The sequence below is a fragment of the Puma concolor genome, chromosome B4, assembly GCF_028749965.1.
Source record: "Puma concolor isolate L17-30 chromosome B4, mPumCon1.1.hap2, whole genome shotgun sequence".
NCBI lineage: Eukaryota > Metazoa > Chordata > Mammalia > Carnivora > Felidae > Puma > Puma concolor.
Genome location: NC_141673.1, coordinates 62,311,172 through 62,331,395, shown reverse-complemented (window position 1 = coordinate 62,331,395; position 20,224 = coordinate 62,311,172). Strand labels below are relative to the sequence as shown.

General features: G+C 52.0%; 1 protein-coding gene and 1 long non-coding RNA gene across 5 annotated transcripts; both read right to left on the bottom strand.

Annotated features, from left to right (window-relative positions):
- Nucleotides 1-4,523: 4,523 nt before the first annotated feature.
- On the bottom strand, nt 4,524-12,640 carry SMUG1 (single-strand-selective monofunctional uracil-DNA glycosylase 1). Of its 4 annotated transcripts, none has more exons than XM_086713195.1 (4): nt 11,758-12,639; nt 10,289-10,534; nt 8,489-8,790; nt 4,524-7,444 (listed from the first exon to the last, which is right to left on the bottom strand). In XM_086713195.1, the coding sequence occupies exons 3-4, from the start codon at nt 8,777-8,779 to the stop codon at nt 6,917-6,919; spliced, it is 819 nt and encodes a 272-aa protein (XP_086569321.1). In that variant the 5' UTR covers nt 8,780-8,790; nt 10,289-10,534; nt 11,758-12,639; the 3' UTR covers nt 4,524-6,916. The 4 variants fall into 4 exon arrangements, with proteins under 4 accessions (XP_086569321.1, XP_086569320.1, XP_025785901.1 ...); XM_086713194.1 differs by having other exon boundaries at nt 10,296-10,534; XM_025930116.2 differs by having other exon boundaries at nt 10,414-10,534.
- Nucleotides 12,641-14,590: 1,950 nt separating this feature from the next.
- On the bottom strand, nt 14,591-18,566 carry LOC147579122 (uncharacterized). The gene is made up of 4 exons (XR_015253569.1): nt 18,401-18,566; nt 17,400-17,675; nt 15,955-16,290; nt 14,591-15,022 (listed from the first exon to the last, which is right to left on the bottom strand). It is a non-coding gene; the product is annotated as an uncharacterized LOC147579122 (long non-coding RNA).
- Nucleotides 18,567-20,224: the final 1,658 nt, after the last annotated feature.

The window sequence follows — 20,224 nt, the reverse complement described above, 5'->3', positions numbered from 1 at the left end:
AGCTGGGCCTAGAGACTGGCATTGGGCTGAGATCCTTGAGCAGGATGTAGGGGCAGAAGAATGAGCAAGAAGATATGCAGGAAAATTCTATTGCAGTTGTTTTGTTTTGGACAGAATAAGGGTCAAAACAGGAAGGGAGGGAAAGTTTCCCCGAATACATTATAATTCAACCTTGACCGGTAAGCTTGGGCTGAGGCCAGGCTGGCATTAAGGCTCCTGAAGAAGAAAGCAATTCGGCTTCCCCCAAAACTCTTTAATTCTGCATCACCTGATGGTCATAGCTGGGAAGTTTATCCGTGTGTCTAACCTCAGTGTCTCATACTCCAACTGAAATTGTTTCCTTCTTTGGGGCATTAGGAAAAAAAAAGAGAAAACAAAACACCTGGCCTACCTCCTCCTAAACCAGAATATTTGAGGAGTAGAGACTTAGTCTGGACTGGGGCCACAATTGTTATTCCCTTCATTCCACTGATGTTCTCTGCCCAGCTGTGCCCAGGCTGGGGTTCTGGTCTTTTTTGCTCCCGCACCTGGACACCCCCTGACCCAACCTGCTGCAGTTTTCCACCCAACCACCCAGTTTTTCAAGAGCAAGAGATCAAAGAGGAAGCCCCTCTTGAGTGTCCCACAGAGCGGCCCCCCCCCCCCAGCCCTTAGCTGTGCCAATCCCTTGCCCCCAGCCACTCCCCTCATCCTGTTTCCTATCCCCTTGCAGTTTGGGGCTGAGAAATTCTTGGAGATCTGCCACAGGGGTCCCCTTTTTCGAACAGGAACTCAGTGGAGGTGGCAAGACGGCAAGTGATGAGGGAGCTCTGCATCACCACCCTCTCTTACAGGCACACGCACCTGCTGCCTACAGTCCAAGGGCTAATCACTTCCACAGTCAGTGCGCCCAGGGTGCTGGGTTTAGAAGTTGTTCCCAACACGTTTTCGCATTGATTGATACTATAATTATATGCCTGTATCTCCCAGCACCGGACAGTGAGCAACGTGGCAGCAAAGAATCATGTAATTCACCTCTATCACTCCCTATGGTAACTAGCACGGGAAATGGCACACAGCAGACGAGTTAATAAATGTTTGACAAATTAAGAAACGAAAGTGAAGGATCACATAGCAGTCAAACGCAAGACTCAATCTTCCTTTACACCGTCCTGTTTCAGTAAGAAAAAAAATACAAATAAAAACAGTAGGAAGAGTCTTTTTTTTCTTCAACACGCTCCATCCTTCAGTCTCAGAAGCACCGCGACCCCAAGCACAGCTCGGCCTCTACCACCGAGTGTGCGTATGCATGTGCATGTGTTGGAATGGGACTTCTAAGCTTCCATCACTCCTCTGAACCAGAATTTCGGTCACCGTCGCTGGGCAAAAGCAACAAACTCTGGGGACACACGTTACTTGGATGGGCACCTTGGGGGTGGATCTCCAAAGCCACATTTGCGCATTACTTGCATATTTGTCCTGAACACCCACTTTGTGCCTGGTGTTGGGTTACCTACTGGGGTAGGGAATATAAGAGACCCTCTCCTTGCCTTCAGGGCACCTAGTACAATCCTGCCTTAACCTTGGCCGCACATCTGTAGCACAAAGAGAAAAACAGATTCCAGGCTGCATTGCAGACCTCTCGAATCGAAAGCTCTTAAAGTGTAGCTCAGACCTGGGCCTTTTTTAAACCTCCACAGGCGAATTCTGATTCACAGGCAGGGTTGTAAGTGACTGATTTTTTTTTTTTTTTTTTAATGAGAGAGAGAGAACGGGAGCAGAACTGAGGGAGAATCTTTTTTTTTTTTAATTTTTAAAAAATTTATTTATTTTTGAGAGAGAGCATGAGCCAGGAAGGGACAGCAAGAGAGGGAGAGACAGAATCCCAAGCAGGCTCCGTGCTGTCAGCGCAGAGCCCATGCGGGACTTGATCCCACAAACTGACAGCCCAAATCAAGAGTCGGACGCTTAACCAACCAAACCACCCTTGTGCACCACGCTACTGATCTCTTGATCACCGCTATCCAGAACTGTCTGAAATGATGAAATATTCCATATCTGTGGTGTATGTGTGGCTGTTGAGCACCTGAAACATGGCTAGTGATGGAGAAACTGAATTTTTAATTTTACTTCATTGACGTAAACAGCCACACGTGGCTAGTGGCTCCTGTATCAGCCCAAACTCTAGATGATCCCAAATCACTTCAATGTGGCTTTTAAATACTTCTCACAAGGGGCCCCTGGGTGGCTCAGTTGGTTGACGTCTGACTTTGGCTCAGGTCGTGATCTTACAGTGAGTTCGAGCCCCACGTCGGGCTCTGTGCTGACAGCTCAGAGCCTGGAGCCTGCTTCGGATTCTGTGTCTCCCCCTCTCTCTGCCCCTCCCATGCTCATGCTCTCTCAATAATAAATCAATGTTAAAAATTTTTTTAAATACTTCTCATAATATTGTTGTGTAGCTGCTCCAGTCTCCCTTCCCTTTGGCCCAGTAGCTTCTGCTCCCTAAGGACACTCTGATTTGCACTGAAAAAACTACTCTAGAATGAATTGAGGGAGTAGGGGCTGGTCTGATGGATTCAGCCCTATTGGGTAGCTAAGCCACTACACCACTCTACCCCAGACTGGAGGAAGGCACTCCTGAGTATCCTCTTTTGTTAGAGGTTGATATTGGTAGGGGACAGGAAAAGCAGGGACATGACTTTAGATGCCTGTTATGGGCCAAATTGTGTCTCCCATGCCCCTCAAATTCACGTGTTAAAAACAGAACTCCTAACATGACCGGATTTGGAGAAAGGGCCTTTGAAGAGGTAATTGAGATTATGTGAGATCCTAAGGGTAAAACCCTAATCCAATATACTGGTGGAATATAAGAAAAGAGATACCAGGAGGCACACACACACACAGAGAAAAGGCCACGGGAGGACGCAGTGAGAAGGCAGCCGTCTGCAAGCCAAGGAGAGAGGCCTCGGGAGAAAACAAACCCGCTGCCATTGGCAGCTTGGACTCCAAGCCTCAAGAACAGTGAGAAAATAAATGTGTTGTTTATTTATTTATTTATAATTTTATTTTGTTGTTTATTTTTTTATTTATTTTATTTTATATTAAATACCCAGGCTGTGGTGTTTTTGTGATGGCAGCCCTGGCCAACTGATACAGTGTCCTTAGGAAAAGTAGGCCCAGGTCCCTAATCAGTCTCTTGCTGACAAGATGTGCCCAAGAATCGAGGAACAGCAGCCCTACTAGAAGGCAGATCCAGCAGTGACTCTGCCACATCTGTCTTCAAGCCATCATCCTGGTCATTACTGTTCTAGTGTCCCTACACACTGCCCACCCCTACCCCATTTCATGATTCCCATCGCTAATTCTAGACTTCCACCTAGCCTCTGCTGTCCCACGAGGACACCTTCCCTATAATCCCCCTCCCCTTTCCCTTTCTGACCCCATTGCACCGACACTGCCTCCTATACAGGGCCTGTCCCTTCATCCCTATCTGTTGGGGATTTTTAACATTTTTTTTATTCTTTGGCGGGGAGGAGAAAGAATGAGTGGGAGAGGGGCAGAAAGACGAGGGGTAGAGAGAGGATCCCAAGTAGGCTCCTCACAGTCAGCACAGAACCTGAGGAGGGCGGCTCGAACTCACAAACTGTGAGATCATGACCTGAGCTGAAATCAAGAGACGGACGCTTAACCGACTGAGCCACGTGGGTGCCCCTATTGGATATTTTTAAATGTGAGTGTTCTGTGCATGTCTTTCCGCACTGGACTTCAAATACTCAAAGATGAGTCTAGCATTCGAGACCCTTCACAAGATGGCTTCAGTTTACCTCTCCAGCTTCTTCCCCCAACTTGGCCAAGTCCGCGCTAATCTACCTGCTACCCCTTGAACATAACGATGCTCTCCGAAACTCCCAGTCTCTCAGGCCACGTGATGTGCCACCTCCTCCAGAAGGCTTTCTCTGACTACCTCAGCTACACACATAAGGGAACAATCTCTGTGCGCTTATTTCCGTGTCTAATCTAGTGCTCTGCCACATGTGACAGTAACTACTCGGCACTGACAGCCCGGAGGAAAGGAGTCAGAGGCATGAGGGGGTGCAAAAGTGCAATGCAATTCTGATGCTAACTACCCAGAGGGAGCACATACTCCACAGGTTTAAGGCCAAGTCCCCAGCAAGACCGCCCTCACTTCAGATGCCAGCTGTAAGTTCAGGGGTCCCCAGGAGACCTGTACTTCCAGGCCACAGGTCAGTACACTTCTGGGGGTGTCTGGGTGGCTCAGTCGGTTAAGTGTCAGACTTCAGCTCAGGTCCTGGTCTCACGGTTCTCAAGTTCGAGCCCCGCATCGGGCTCACTGTGGTCAGTGCGGAGCCCACTTTGGATCCTCTGTCCCCCTCTCTCTGCCCCCCGCCCCCGCTGGCTCTCACAAATAAACATTAAAAAAAAAAAAAAAGTACACTTCTAACTGGCTACAAATTCAGGGGTTCCCATGACCCCCTCAGGTTCAAATAATTCATTAGAATGACTCACAGAACTCGGGAAAGCACTTGCTTATAACATGTTTTATTATTCAGGATACGAATTAGGACCAGCCAAGTGAACAGATATATAAGGCAAGGTCTGAGTGAGTCACAAACACAGCTTCTATGTACTTTCCCCACAGAATCAGGACACATCACCCTGCTGTTGCATCCGTGTGTTCACCAGCCAGGGAGCTCACCAAAACCTGTGTCCTGAGTTTTCCTTAGGGTCTCATTACATAGGTATTATCTTTTTTTTTTTTTAATGTTTATTTATTTTTTTAATTTTTTTTTTTAACGTTTATTTTTGAGAGAGAGAGAGCATGAATGGGGGAGGGGCAGAGAGGGAGACACAGAATCGGAAGCAGGCTCCAGGCTCTGAGCCATCAACCCAGAGCCCGACACGGGGCTCGAACTCACGGACCGCGAGATCGTGACCTGAGCTGAAGTTGGACACTTAACCGACTGAGCCACCCAGGCGCCCCATAATGTTTATTTATTTTTGAGAGAGACAGAGACAGAATGCGAGTAGGTTACGGGCAGAGACAGACGGAGACACAGAATCCGAAGCAGGCTCCAGGCTCCGAGCTGTCAGCACAGAGCCCAACGTGGGGCTTGACCTCACGAGCTGTGAGATCATGACCTGAGCCTAAGTCGGATGCTCAACCCACTGAGCCACCCAGGCGCCCTTCCAGAGATACTATCAATCGAAATCATGGACCATTTGGTTAAATTCAATCTCCAGCCCTCACTCCAACCTCCCCCCACCCAGGGCAGGCTGGTATCACCTAGCTCATAGCCCCAACCCTCTAATCAAATGGTTGGCCTTTCTGGCACAGTCAGCCCTCATCCAGAGTCAATTTCCGCATAGCCTCTGGTGTGGTTGAGGGGCACTCCATCAATAACAAAGACACTCCTATTACTTGGGAAATTCCAAGGACTGAGAGACTCCCTCCCAAGACCCAAGGACAACAGCCAAATTCTTTATTATACCAAAAAAAAAAAAGTCTTTATTATACAAAAACCTCACGTTTCTTAAAGTTTATTTTATATGTATGTTTTTTCAGTAATCTCTACACCTCACATGGGACTCCAACTCACAACCCCGAGATCATGAGTCACATGGTCCTCTGACCGAGCCAGCCAGGTTCCCCTATAGTAAAAATCTTATTAATTTTGAAAGCCGGAGATGCCCTGTCCCAGGAGATGGGAGTCCGACCAGTGTGTCGTCATTAAGATGGCCTCAAGACCCATCCTATTCCCAGACTGACTCATCTTCCCAGTCCTCCTAAAGGGGCATGCCAGCCAGCAGACAGAAGAGATGAGTTAGGTGGAGATACCGTGCTCCCATCCGCCCACTCACTGCCTGCTCCCCCAGGGCCCTGAGTAGCAGACGAACCCCTGACAGAGACCCTTAAGCTCTGGTAAGGCAATCAGAGACCTGTTTACATCTCTTCCCAGATGCCCATGAGAACCCTTTGCAAACAGTGAAGAGGTAAGAGAAGGGAAAATCTAAACCACCACTTCGGACTCATATGCAGGAAGGAAAAAAAAAAAAAGGACCACACAAAAGGGTTTAGGAACTTTTCATGCTTAGACTAAAAATCACAGGCTGGGGGTTTCATGAAGTGACTGGTCCATCTCTGGCAGGGCAAGAATCTGCCCCTCACCCAGCAAGGTCTGCAGAGCGCGGGAGCTCCCACTGTAGTGTGATATAGCAATGCCCCACCCAAGAGGCAAGAAAGCGAGATTAACAAGCACCCACCTGCCTGGCACTGCGCAAGCCACTTTCAAGTGTTCCCTCACTTAATCCCCACACCAACCGCATGAGTTAGGGATCCTCGTTTTACAGATGAGGATCCTGAGGCTTGGAGAGGTTCGCTGATTTGCCCAAAGCCGTAAAGTCTCAAAGCCGAGATGAAAATCCGGGTCTTCTGGTCTTTCCCCACTCTGCCACACTGAATTCTTTCTCTGACCCAGCCTCAGTCTCCCGTGGGGAAGTTTCCTCTTAACATCCATGCCTCTCGCTTTGTCCTGGTCCCTGTGAGGAAAAGGCTCAGCTTGAAGGAAGCTGTTCTATGAGGACGGGTGGGGATCCTGGCAGGATCTTTTCTCTAACACAGCAAACACGACCTCAGAAGTCACTCTCGGCTGACCAGAGGCTCCCAAGGGAACACTGAGGTAGAGCAGTTTGCAGATGGCAGGTCTCTGTGGAGTTGGTTACCACATGACCAGAGGCAGTGCTGGAAGGAAGGTGAAGGAAGCAGCAAGCCAGAGTAGTGTCAAAACTGCCACGCCAGGTCCCAGCAACCAGGGAGGGAGCCCGGGAAGACTCTGTTGCTCCGGTCCAGGAAGCACGTGGCTTGCCCCAGAATGACTTGGGGACCTTGAACGTGTCCCGTGCCGGGCCACGTAGGCACTCATTTCATTAGCAGCGGCAGCAGCCCCAGCTCATTCAGTCTCTCCTTGGCCACAGCCTCCCAGCCCCTGTTGGCTTGAGGGCTACGAGGTGAGGGGTGCAGGAGCCCCTCCACCCGGACCACAGGCATCAGGCCTGCCAGAGCCCGCCGTGCCCGCTGCTCTGCCAGCCGCCCCACTCCCACCACCAGCCGCACCCCCAGCAGCTGCACCTGCCGGCGGAGGGCCGCGTCACAGGCCCCAAGAAGCTGTTCTCGCTGCTCGGCAGGTAGCTCAGCGGGAGTGACGTTGCGCCCACCGGGGGTCAGGAAGAGCAGAGGACACAGATTGTGGACAAAACAGTGACGGAAGAAGACTTCAGGCTGTCCACACAGTTTCCGGAAAAGGCCCCAGAACCGGGCACCGCTCACCTCTGACTGAGGGCACTCCAGTCCCAGCACTGGTCGCTTAGGGTGCTCTTGGGGAGGGGTCAACACATGCCCCCCGATGCCCAACCAGTCCCGAACTATGTTCACTTCCCCAAAGGGCACCTGCCGGGAGGGAGAGAGACACGGGGGTTTCATTCCGGAGACCTGATGCCTGGGTTCTGGGTCAGCTGACCCCTCTCCACCCTGCATGAGGACCCAGTCTGGACACCCCACCCCCACCCCTTCACCCAAAGGCTCGAGACAAAAATTCTGGCCCTAAGGTTTGATCCTGCTCATCTTTCTCCAACTTCTCATTGTGGACTGCAATCCAGAAGAATCTGTCTGTTTGCTTCTATCCCCACCTGCCTTTGGGACCACATGCAAAGACTATATGGGAATATCTGGTCCTACACAGGATATGATGGGTAGTACTGGGGACAGACAGATGGTCTGAGACAGAAAGCTGCCAGGGGTAGAGGAGGCCCAAGGACAGGACTGACCACTGCTCTCTGGGCGCCCTCTCAGCCCCAAGCCTCAGGTTGTCATTTCCATCGATCATCATTGATCACCTTTCATCCCCCAGTTGGGGTCAATAAAAGCGATTGAGCCTCCTGCCCTGAAGCCTCTTCCCCTCCCCCATCTGCCAAGCACCCCCACTGAGGGGCATTCACTCATCCTGAGGTCTGAAAGGAAAGCAGGCAGGCCCCAGAGCCAGCTCTGTTTTCAATCTCTCCTCAGCTAAGAAACAGAAGCAGGCCGGCTGGATGCCCTGCGTCTCCTCCATACCCACCCCTGTCGACCAGTCTCCCCTGAGGACCCAGTAGTCCTGGTCCCTCTCCCGACCCCAACCATGCTCTAGGGAAAGAGGAGATCCGGCAAGGTAAGGGTTAGATGGAGCTGGCGGAAGGAAGGGCTCGCAGAGGCAATTAGTGGACAGCTCACAGGGGAAACGGAACTACCATTAATGTGCTTGGTTAACTACAGGCGGCAAGGCCAGGAGAGCGTCTGAAACCACAGGAGCCAGCATGTGTCCTGGGAGGGGACGAGGGGGCCCGCACCCACACATGTGCACAGCCAGGCCCACGCTCCTCCCCCCACAGCACACACGACCAAACATCCACCCTGGAGCCTCCCACTCCACCCGCCAGGGGAAGCCAAGCCCTTTACCCCAGTCTGGGCCATGCCAAAGGGTCCTGGGTTCATGCCCAGGAACAGCACTTCCTTGGGGCCCTGGCAGTAGCGGGTCACATAGCTACGGTGTGGCTCCCACGCATACTCCACAGGATTGTAGATGATGCCCACGGGCTCTGAGAACCGCAGCTGGCTCAGTTCAGAGCTGAGCCGAAGCTCCTCCTCCAGGAAGCCTTCAGCCAAGTTTTGAGGGCAAGGCTGGGGCTCCATTAGGGCACTCGCAGGTTCATGGAGGGGCCCCAGTGGATAAGCCTGGGGTAAAGCCATGTCACTGCCACCTGGAAAAGAGATGAACAGAAGCTTCATCAGCCCTCAGCCCTAGAGTGAGAGGGATCCAGACTGGCCAGGGCTGCCCTTTCCTGGGCTCAGAAGAGACTGTCAGTCGTCCCCCAACCCCCTAGGGTTGACTGAGTTCATCTCAGTTCTTGGTAGTGATGGGTCCTTCCTCCCCCCGCTTCAAGTATACTTCTTCTCCATATGTTACCTGGTTAGACTAAGCCATCGTCCCCCACTCCAAACCTCCTTTTCATCAGGCATAGGTCTTGAGTCACTAGTTCCTAGGCCATGCTAGACACATGGTAGGTGTTCAGCATATATTTACTGGTGGCAAACTTCCAGCGCCTCTAATGTCACCCTTAATAAAACAAGCGCAGCCAGGATGGGCTGTGTCCTGAAAACCAATGTGCTGAAGAATGAGATGCAGGTGCACAGCCAGAGCCTGGAGACTAATTACAGGAGGCTAATTACAATCGCTTCCAGGTGGTGAGCAATTGCTCTGTGCCAGGTACACCTCATTGGTCCCCCTAACAACCCCATGAGGGGACTATTATTGCTCCCATGTTACAGGTGAGAAGACTGAGGCTTAGTAAGACCAAGTAACTGGCCCAGGGTCATGCAGTTAACAAGTAATGAAGCTGAAATCTGCACCCAATCTGTCTGGCTCAAGGCTACGCTCTTAACCACCCATCTCATCTTGCCTGAGACGGTTCAGTCAGCCACCCTGCTCATCCAACAACCCCCGCCCCACCCAAACCCAGCCCAGCTTCTTGCCCACAGTCAAGAATTCTCAGTGGTGAGTAGGATGATTACCAGACTCAGAATAGACTCTTACAACCATGTAACCATGGCCAGAGCTTCAGGTTTTCTCATCCAAATACTAAGAATAATAATATCCACTCAATAATAGTAACATAAGGGATGTGGGGGTGGGGGGTGGGGTGGGGAGGAAGTGGAGAAGCAGAGGAGAAAGGGGGAAGATGGGGGTGAGGAGGCTGAGGGAGCACTCCGGCAAGTTCTACAGCCTACAAAGGCAATTCTTCCCAATCTTCCTTCTCACAATTCCCCCGCAAACCCAGTGTTCCAGCCTGACCGTTCCACTCACGCTTTCAAAATGCCTTTCCTACCCCAACTCCCAAAACTCTGCACACGCCATTTCTTCAAATCCGACCAGACACACTCTTTGAATCAACCAGGACTGTGACCCCTCTGCCTCTCCACACATCCAAATCGTGCCCCATCCTGCAAGATGCAGCTCCAGAGATCCCATTGGTCCCTTCCCACCTCAGGACACTGTGGCATTTGCCGTGGCTTCCCAGTCCCACCCCACACATGAGAAGGTCTGGTGTGAGACCTGGGAATCTGTATTTTAAACCAACTTCCTAGGGTGCCCTGTTCAGTTTCCCTCTATACCTTCAAGATCCTAGCTTTTATTAGGTAATCAACAAACACCTGCTCAGCTCTGTCCATTCCATCTTTTCCAATCCTGTTTAAAACTACCTTCTACCTCAGAGTCTTTCCCGAGGAACTCTCCATTTCTACAGCCTGAGTTCACTCAAGGTTCAACTGTCCACTTGGCATTCTGCTTGTTCCTGAGGGCTTGCCAGGCTCTGGACGTTTCCAACCTGTTTGGGCCTCCCATAGGGCAGGGGTCAGGGTTCTTCTCCCTCGCAACCTCTTCTCCCAGAAGGGACCTCAGGGGTTGACTGAACAGCTTGATCCATCAATCTGTTCTCTGACCTCAGCCTAGGGGAGCAGAAGAGAAAAAAAAGTCAGGGCCAAACTTAGACAATCTTTCCCCAGACTGATCTCAGAAGTCTTTAACTGCTCTGTGCAGATGGCTAACCAGGGCCAACTGGGCTCAAACAAAAGCCCAGAAGGGAACTGTGGAGAACTCAAATGTCTCGAGGGGCCCCTGCTCGGCATCTCCTCATGTAGTGCCAATGTTAGTGGACTGGCTGTTCCAGCTCTGGGATCTCTCTCCTCTTCCACTGAGCCTACCTTTGACCTTTAGAGACCTGTGCTGGGGACAGCAAGGCTGAGGGGTATGAAAAGAGTGACAAGGCTTTGTTTTCAGCGTTCCAGTTTCAGAGCCTAATCTGATAACAAGAACCACAGTCTGAGTGTCAACTGAATCAATTTCTAGCCCTAGTTTTCTAAGTTTCTCTTACGCAAGCCATTTAACTCTCGTCCCTATGAAATCACAAATTCCATCCGACCTATCAAAAGCTGTTAACTCATTTATTTTTTCCAATATTTATGAGTCTCTTCATGAAAGGCACTGTGGTCATCTCTTGAAGAAGAAATAATAAATAATAAGAAAATGGAGGCCACGCTCAGAAACAGATAGAACAATTTTCATACACTGTGACTTGAGCTTTATTGTCCTAAACAAAGCACTACGAGAACCCAAAGGTGGAACTTGGAAGTCCTATCCAAAGTCACCAAGAACCAGAGACTTAAGAAACGTCGATACATTATAAATTACAGCGTCGTATTAGGTGCAAAGGCCGCGGAGGGTGATCCAGCAATGTCTGGCCATCTAGGTTCTCTGACACTAAATCCAGGAAGTGGAAGAAGTAATTCTAGACACTATCCACTCCCCTATCCCTTGGGGGCACTCCAAGGAGTCCACAGGGACAATCAGCAATCCTTAAACGAATAGCAGCAGTAGTAGGTCATGGACTTAAAAACACCACTTTATCCCTCCTACTGGTTCTGAGAGGGCCGCCAACTAGGGGTCCGTAAGAAACCTCCGCGTCCGCCCTAGGGCTCCGCCCGACGGGAAAGCCACGTCTCCGCAGGCCCTCAGGGAGGTTCGACTCCCCCTGCGCCGGGGCAAGCCCCAAACGGAGCAAGGGTCCCTCAAACACACACATTCTGACTCCCCACTCGACACCGCCTCGCAACCCTAAGAGCCCCAAGCCGGCCCCCCAGCACCCCAGGTCCCCGGGTCCCTACTTCCTCACCTGGTTCAGCTCTCCATCCGGTTTCCGGTTCCCTTCCCCGCCCCCGGGCGCGGAGGACAGAGGGAATTGTAGTCTACTTTGCTTAGGGAAGGAGATTGGCGTAGCGGCGGCAACTTCCGCCGGAAATACTCAAATCCCCGGAAGGCGTGCTAAGTTAGCCCTAAGTGACTCTGGGGGTTGTAGTTTATTCCTTACATCAGAGCAAAATCAAGAAGGCTTTAGGAGAGACCAGGCTCATTAAAGACCTCAGAGGTCCTGGCCGTTAGCCTTCAAGGGCAGCACCCTTCCAAAAGTTCATCGACAAGACTTTTCCCAACAGGACTGCGAATCAAGGAGCTTCAACCATTCCCCAATCTCGAAGCTCACCTGAGGGTATTAAATGAAAAAAGGCCATTTCTAGTCCTCCTGCTGCCCAAGGGATAAGAGATCTCTTCTTTGCAGCCCTCAAAGGACAGTATCTAGAAAATCCAAGGAGGCACTTCTGGAATCTGCTAACAACTTTATTCTTATTTATTTATTTATTTATTTATTTATTTATTTATTTATTTTGCTGACAACTCTTTAGTAGTGGCTTTGAGACACTTCCATTTCCCATTACTGCCCAAGCCTGTGTTTCCATGGCTTTCCCATTTGATTTCTCTCTCTCCTCTGCTGTGCCGTCTACCCAGCCCTATAATCTCCCATCCTTCCAAATCCTTCCCCTCAAATACTCTGTCCAGGACACCTTCCCTGACCAATCCTAATCCCATGGCTGCACCTAACAGTCCATTCCCTCCCACCTCCCCAACCCAAAACAATGTCCAGAGCTGTCCCATTCCTAATGTTGTTCTTGTCCCCCACCTGGGTATATTTCTGTGTCCTGACTCTAAGATTTTCATTACACGGGAAGCCCCATAAGGCTAATTATCTTCTAAATCCCTCCCACCCCCTACCCCCTGCACCCCTCAGCACAGCCATGACTGAGATCAAGAAGAAGCAAGGTCCCCCTACAGGTGGTAAAGAAGGAGACCAGTGAACCCCAGGACAGGAAAAGGAGAGAGAACAAGGATGCCACCCCCTTCCCAACCCTCCCCTGCTCTCCTACCAACAGACAAAAACTTAACTGGGTGCGGCATGAGCTTCAGGGAACTGTGAGCAGCAACCCTCTGACACCAAAGGTGAAAAACCACCCCACCTTTGCAAGACTTTGCAAATAAAGTTAATCATCCACCTCACAGTCTGTTATTCCCTGAGCTGGCACTTGTGTCGGATTCCTTCCCTGCTTGTCCTTGCCTCTCTCTGCCTATGTAAATGTCTCTCTATCCCTACTCTCTTGATGGTTTTTTCTCTGTATCTATGTGTCTCGGTCTTCCTCTGTGTACATCTATCCCCATGCCTCTGCTTCTTTCTCTGGAATGACTGAAATAAGAGTATCCTGAGCTTCTAGAACCAACTGCCCCGTCAGGCTCCTCTCTCTTCACAGATCTATGCGTTTGTATGTCCCTGAACCAAAATTATGGGGGCGGGGTGGGGGAACCACACTGTGTTGTCATCTTATTGCTTAAAAATGCTAGGAGCCTCACCATCCTTTGGGCAACCCTCCTGCCCACCCCATCCCTTTGCCACTTGGTTGCGAGCTGCTTCCAGTTTATCATCATGGCGTCCCCTCCACATTCCAAGGCCACTCCTGGTAAGAAAGTAATGAGTAAAATGAGTGACAAGCAAACAGAGATGTCCCCAGGACCCCCACTCCCAATGTCAACTTCCAGAAAGACTTAGAGGACTGTTTCTGTCCCTGTAAGCCCATTTACACCAGGAGCCCAAAGATAGGGAGTCCCAACAGAGGCAGAAACTGAGTCTCAGGCAACCCCACAGTGAGTTCTTGTAGCTGACCCCGCAGGGCTCTGGGAGCCTTCTCTGTCTCTAGACCATGCTGCTCTTCCCCACCTGGTGGGTCCTTCTCAGGGAAGATGGAGGTGAGGAACTCTCCTGAAGTGGGGGTGCTTAGTAACAGAGACAGAGAGATTTTCAAAAGGTAAAGCCTAAGAGATGAAACTTGGGCTGGGGTGGGGGCTGCCAACCTGTCTTGCCTGTGTCCTAGTCTCCTGGCCCTCTGGGAAGTCTCCAAAGCCTGGCCGATTGTGATTTATGGTTAGAACTTACCTGGCAGGAGCAGGAGCAGACCTGTAGCCTGGACAGAGCCTGGAGAGTTGGGCCACTCCTTAGGGTCCAGCCAGGCTTGGGGCAGGGCCCTCTGCTGCCCAGCAGGCTGCTCCTGGGGCCAGAGCCCAGGCAGGAAGGGGTTAACGGGAGGGCTTGTTTTCCTTTGGTTTCCTGGAGCTGCCGAGGCTGTGTTGGGCCACGAGCGCCATCTATCGGCTTCTGGTGGTCCTAGCTCTGACTCTCTGCTCATTGGCTTCTAGGCGGATTTTTTAGCCCTTCTTCCCCTGCCTCCATGCTTCCAGAGTAGAGGGGGGTTTCCTAGCTGCGCGGCTCCAGTGTAGAAAATAGGTATCAGGGATTGGAAGAGGTGAGGGCCGCGTTTCCCCCTCCCCAAGTACCAGATGTCACCCTTGGTAACTCCTGCCACCTCTGCCCTAGGGGACCTCAACGGGCTTCTGGTGTTTGACTTTCAGCCTAACCATATCCTCCAGCTCCTCCACACTAGGGGGTTTCCCTCTCTCAGCCCAATAAACATTTTTTTTAAAAAAAGCCTTGGAGGGGTGCCTGGGTGGTTCAGTCGGTTAAGCATCCAACTCTTGATTTCAGCTCAGGTCACGATCTTGTGGTTGTTGAGTTTGAACCCCACAGCCATCTTGGCACTGACGGTGCAGAGCCTGCTTGGGATTCTCTCTCCCCCCCCCCACCCCTCTCTCTCTCAAAATAAATAAAACTTAACAAAAATAAAATAAAAAGCGTTGGAGAGGAGAGGTGGCATAGCAGAGGCCTTCAGAGTGTGGTCTCAGGACTAGGACTGCCTGGATTTGGATCCCAGCTTTGCCACTTACTGACCTTGGGCAAGCTGCTTCTCCGTGCCTCAGTTAGCTCATTTGTAAAATTGGATAGTCATTGTAATCCATCTTTTCTTTGGTGATAATTAAATGACTTCATTACAGGGGCGCCTGGGTGGCTCGGTCGGTTGAGCGTCTGACTTCAGCTCGGGTCATGATCTCACAGTTCGTGAGTTCGAGCCCCGCGTCCGGCTGTGTGCTGACGGCTCAGAGCCTGGAGCCTGCTTCACATTCTGTGTCTCCCTCTCTCTCTCTGCTTCTCCCCTGCTCACGCTCTGTCTCTCAAAAATAAATAAAGATTTTTTTTAATAAAAAAAAAATGACTTCATTACATAGGTGCTTAGTACCGTGGCTAGCACAGAATAGTGTTCTAGAAAGGTTAGTTATTGTTGTTGCGACTGTGTGTCCGGGTCTCAGGCAGATGCTAGTCGGACAACCCAAGATCCAGGCCACAGAGCCATATCAGACGCACAAGCACAGAGGTCAAGACTGGGCAATACATCCCTGGAGATTTCCACAGAGACAGTGACCCATATGGGCTAGGTGTGGGGGCCGGAAGTTCAGGATTGCAAGGGAAGTTCTCGAAGATCATCAGGAAATTGGATGAGAGGGTCAGAGAAAGAAAGAACTTGAGGTAAAGATGTAGGAAGGAAAAGCACTAAAAAAAAAAGGGTATTAGCAGGCCCTTCAAAGGACCTTGAATAAGGGAGGGGAGAGAACTCCCTGACGTGTGGGGTGAGCAAGGGCCACCACATCCCAAAAACATGTCCTCCTTGGTACAGGCACAAAAGTCTCAAGGTTGACCAGGCTTCCCAGTCCTCCAAAAATAGATCATATCGAAGGCCCATGCCAGCTCTGTGGGGACTTAACGTTCAGTGTTTTCCCCCAACCTTGTGGGGAGGTGACTCACAAAGGGAGAACGCTCTCTTGTCCCGATCTCCCCTCCCTCCCAGAATGGGAGAACTGGGGAAGCCTGGCCGTGGACACATCCATTGCTTTGTTAACAGGTTCACCCTGTTCCCGTGTCTTCTATCGCTCTGCCTTCCTCTACCTTACTGGCAAATGGGTACAGAGGCTACTTCTCCAAGGGGTGAGATAAGGGGCAGAGTGGCATGCTCCCAGAGAAGACAGAAATGCAGAGCCAGTGGGGTTCCTGGTCCAGCCTCACCACCTCCCACCCCCACCTCAGCCCCAAGGCAGCACAGACCAGCTTTACGGATTGATGGTCACTTAACCGAAGGCAGGTGACGGCTTCCAGGTCTCTCCAACTCAGGTGTTCTCCTTCTCCTGGGGCCTGGACGCCGGGGTCCCCCGGAGAGGAGCAGGACAGGCTGGATGGGCTGATTTGCATCGCTTACTTGGGAAGCAATTATCGGAGGAGCTGTCAGCTCAGCGCGGCTCTCTCTTCACTAATCGGATTTTCGCCGGAGCCCGGGGCTGGGGGGTGCTAAGTAATTTGGCTTGATGCGGTGGTGGGAGGTGTCAGGGCCGGGAGGCCGGGCAATCCGTCTGAGTGGTGTTCGAGTTGTCCGGAGCAATTATCCTGAGGGGACCACACAGATCTCAGATGGACGGCCAGCCAAGGGGACTGGACTGGTCCCCAAATCCTGCAGCACAACTTGTGGCAGAGTGGGAGGAGCCTCTCCCGCAGGGTGAGCCAACTTAAGCCACTGAGAAGAGTCTAGATGAGTCTGTGAGAGGGGAGCCACCTAGCCAAGTAGGAAGGAGGCCCAACATACCACCTTCCGGCCTACCCTCCACCCAGCCCTGCCCTACCCTGCACCGCCAAGGAACCAGCAGCCGAACAGGGACTTGACCGAGGAGGAGACTTCCAAGCCCTGCTTCCCTCCCTGCAGTGCTCCCAGGCCATGCTGTCCCTGCCCTTGTCACTGCCTCTGTCACTTGCCTTCTCTTGTCTCCACAGCCCTTTTGAACCTGTCCCCGCTGCCCTACTCCATCTCTCCCCAAGTTCACAATGGACGGCTGACCCCTTTCTCTGCCTCTGCCCTCCGTTTCACACCTTTCAGAACGGCGATAAGGATGATGACAGTAGCGAACCTTTCCTGAGTTTTCCTTTTACACCTGACACCGCCCTAAGTACTTTACGCGAGCTCCTCGTAGTAACACGGCAAGGGCCGTACTCTATATCCCCGCTTACTGACGAGGACACTGCTGCTGACTGAACTTCCTGAAGGAGGGACCACATGTGGTCTTTGCATCCTAAGGTACCAGGACAGCTCTGGTCCGTGTCTGATGCCCAAGAAACGTCCGTTGACCGAATCGACAATCCAATGAGTGATTTACCCTCTTTGCTACTCCTGGCTGGCCTCCAGGTGACATCCACATCCCCGGTTTGGCCTCCCCACCCTCTCATATCCTGACGCCCCTGTCATCTGAGCCTGACCTTCCTCACGCCTCTCCACACACTCTATCCCATGACACATTGGAAAGCTTTGCTGATTCATCCTCTACCGCCTTTGCACAGTGACCCATCTTGTCCCCTTCGCCTGGAACATTCTTCCCTCCCCATCTCTGGCACTGAATACATTCTACTCACTCCCCTTGGAAGCATTCTCTGATCCTCCCTTTTCTTGCGCATCCCCGGGGAGCCTTGTCACCAACTCTTAAGTGTTTCACTTATTGCTAACGTACCTTACAGCCCCTGCTCGATTGTTTTGAGAGGTCGGCAATCATTCCCCTCTCTCCTGGGCACAAGCCCACTGCCTTGTACCTATTAGGTGCTCAATAAATATCTTTTGAAAACAGAAAAATATCTGCTGTGCATTTTTGTTTATCTCATTCAGAGATGCCCGTACGGCGGGTTGAAGGAGCACTCAACTTTGGGGGAAACTTGGGAGTTGGGGGTTTGGCAATGGCCGACGGTAACTACCAGCTGTATGTCCTTGAGCTGATCATTTCATTCTTCCCCTGGAAGAGAGGATGACAAAACCGACTGTAAAGGATCCGCAACACATCCTGGTCTTATCTGCTCAGAGTCTGTCTCCAAAGTTGTGGAGATCTGTCTCTCTCCATGTTTCTGCCTCACTACTGAGCCTCTGCCTCTCTGACAGCCACCATCTCAGGCATAGCCCAGGAGTCCTACCACCCAGCCCCCTCGCTGTCACTAGGCCTGTCATTTTTTTCCTGATGCTACCATTCCCGGGAGGTGGCCCCATCCTTCTGCCGAGAGCCCAGAGGACCAGCCTCACCTTGGCTTCCTCACCCCCTTAGCAAGAGAGACCTTGAGTTCTCCCTCTGAAAATATTAATAATAAAGAAACGAGGCACTGGGCATGCAACTGGATGCAAATTGGCCCCAATTCTCAGTCCAAGAAACAGAATGCCTGAGCTATGGACCCAGAGAAATCCTGTGCTCATTTGCATGCTATTTGCATTATATTTACATGTGATCAATTTCATGTTCAAATGCACAACCCTCCCCCCACCCAGTTGTTCTCCCCCGGGGTCCCCCCTCAGCCTCTGATCCCCATCATTCCCCCCCCAGCCCCTACCCCACTTCCCCTAGCTCCTGCCACAACCCCCTTCATCCTTTTCCTTCTTCCTGCCGAGGTCCCCGATGCCCCCTCCCAGCCCCCTCCGGTACCAGCAAGGACCCACTTGCCCAACACCCGGAATAGATTCCTGGGGTCTTACCCTTCAGTTCAGGAGGGGCATCCCTGCCTGCCCCCTCCCGCCCTGAGCGGGGCGGGCGCAGCAGACAGCAAGCGCGTCTCTCAGCAAATCCCAGCCCCATTCAGCCTGGTGATTAATGGCGCTGCCCTCCCCATGAACCTGCCTTTAATACTGAGGAAGTTATGAAACCGCTATACATCAGCAGCTCCGGCCCCGCTGCCCCCACCCGCCTCCTCCTCTCCTCCACCCCCCACCCTCCAGCTCCCTCTTCAAAATCTCATTTGGGCTCCTGCCGCCTGGGCCCAGCCCTCCGCTGGCCTTTGCTGGGGGGAGGGGGTGTCTGCCCCTGCTGCCATCCCTGGTAAGGACCCACATCTCATTTTCCCTTCCTCTCTCCCCCCTGCTCCGCCCTCTCTCCCTCCCCCCCCCCCCCCCATGGCTGCATCTCCGGACCCATTTAGAATTGCTGACATTTTATCTGCATTACATACATCACTCCGTCCCCAGCAGCCATCTCTCATGGATTGGGGGGGGGGGGGAGGGAAGGGCGGGGTGGTCCTGAGCTTGGGAAGATGGTGGGAAATACGGTGAAGGTGGGGAGATAGATAGCACTTCCTCCACACCCCTTTCCCTTCAGGGCCTCCCCCAGCCACCTAGGAGGTTATACAGCTGAGACCCCCCCCACTCCCCGGGTAGGTGGTGGCAGAGATCGGTACCTTGGACTTCTCATGCAAGTCCCTGCTACCTTACGACATTAAAAGACATTTAGACTACATGGACCCGGGAAGGTCATATTGGCCATCACCTTTCCTTCCGTGGGGCTCTTCCATGGGAGATTATGAACATGGTTGCTAAATCGTTTTTGCTCATCTGTTCTCACATTTCCTACACCCCCCTTTTGGGAAGTCCCTCTGAATATCTAACCACTGTGCCTCATGCTGCAGCCATTATTTTCTTCTTGTTTTGTCCTCAGAAGGTCGAAAAGCAGTGTCGGCTCTCCAATGAATTATAGACGCTTTGTTCCAATGCCTGAGTAATCATAAATATGGCCATCTACCCACACTCCTGATTCTTATAAGTATGAGAGGAGGCACAAGATGGGGCCATCCCAGAAAGGAGGAAACTGAGGCCCAGCTTCAGGAGGAAGAAAAGTGAGAACCTGTCCAAGACCAGGAGGCCAGGACCCAGGGGTCCCACGGTCCCAACGAGCAGTTTTGTCTCCCTGGGAAGGTGGACAGGGCAGACGGCAACAACAGACAGACAGGTCGGGGCCGACAGACAGACAGCAGAGAGGGGGGAAAGGAGAGGCTGGGAGAGAGACAGGCAAACAAAGAGACAAACAAACAAAGAGCCAGACAGACAAAGGGACCGTCAGCCAGGGACAGGCAGACAGGCGAGAGGAAGCTGACAGGGGACTGCTGCGGCATGTTTCAGGCTGGACACAGAGAAGCGCTCTCTCTGTCTGTCCCTGCCAGTCAGGGTCTCTGCCGGAATGTGTCTCTCGGGATCTCTGGGGCTTTTTGTTCACTGGGTCCACAACTATCATTTCCTGGGAATTTTTGTTCTCTTGAGGCCTCTCCATGCCGTGTCCCTGTCCCTTCAGTTTCCCTCTCTGTGGTCTCATCCCAGCGACCCCAGTCTGGGGCCATCTCTCTGACCTGCCCGTCATGTACCCTCTCAGGGAGACCAGACACTTCCTGTGGGTTTGGGGAGGCTCCCACAGGAACCCGGCCGATCCTCCAGGGATAGACAGGAGGGGCAAGGCCTCCAGCTCTGGGGACAGCTCCTGGGCCTGCAGAACCGAAAGGGCAGTATAGAACCGTGTCCCCATATCTGGCCAGGCTT

Bases quoted from the DNA above. Each gene is read 5' to 3' on its own strand.
- SMUG1 (XM_025930118.2), bottom strand. From the start codon at position 8,779: ATGGCTTTACCCCAGGCTTATCCACTGGGGCCCCTCCATGAACCTGCG. The intron at 7,445-8,488 runs GTAAAGGGCTTG...CCCTCCCGGCAG, and splicing joins TTGGCATGGCCCAGACTGGG to GTGCCCTTTGGGGAAGTGAA.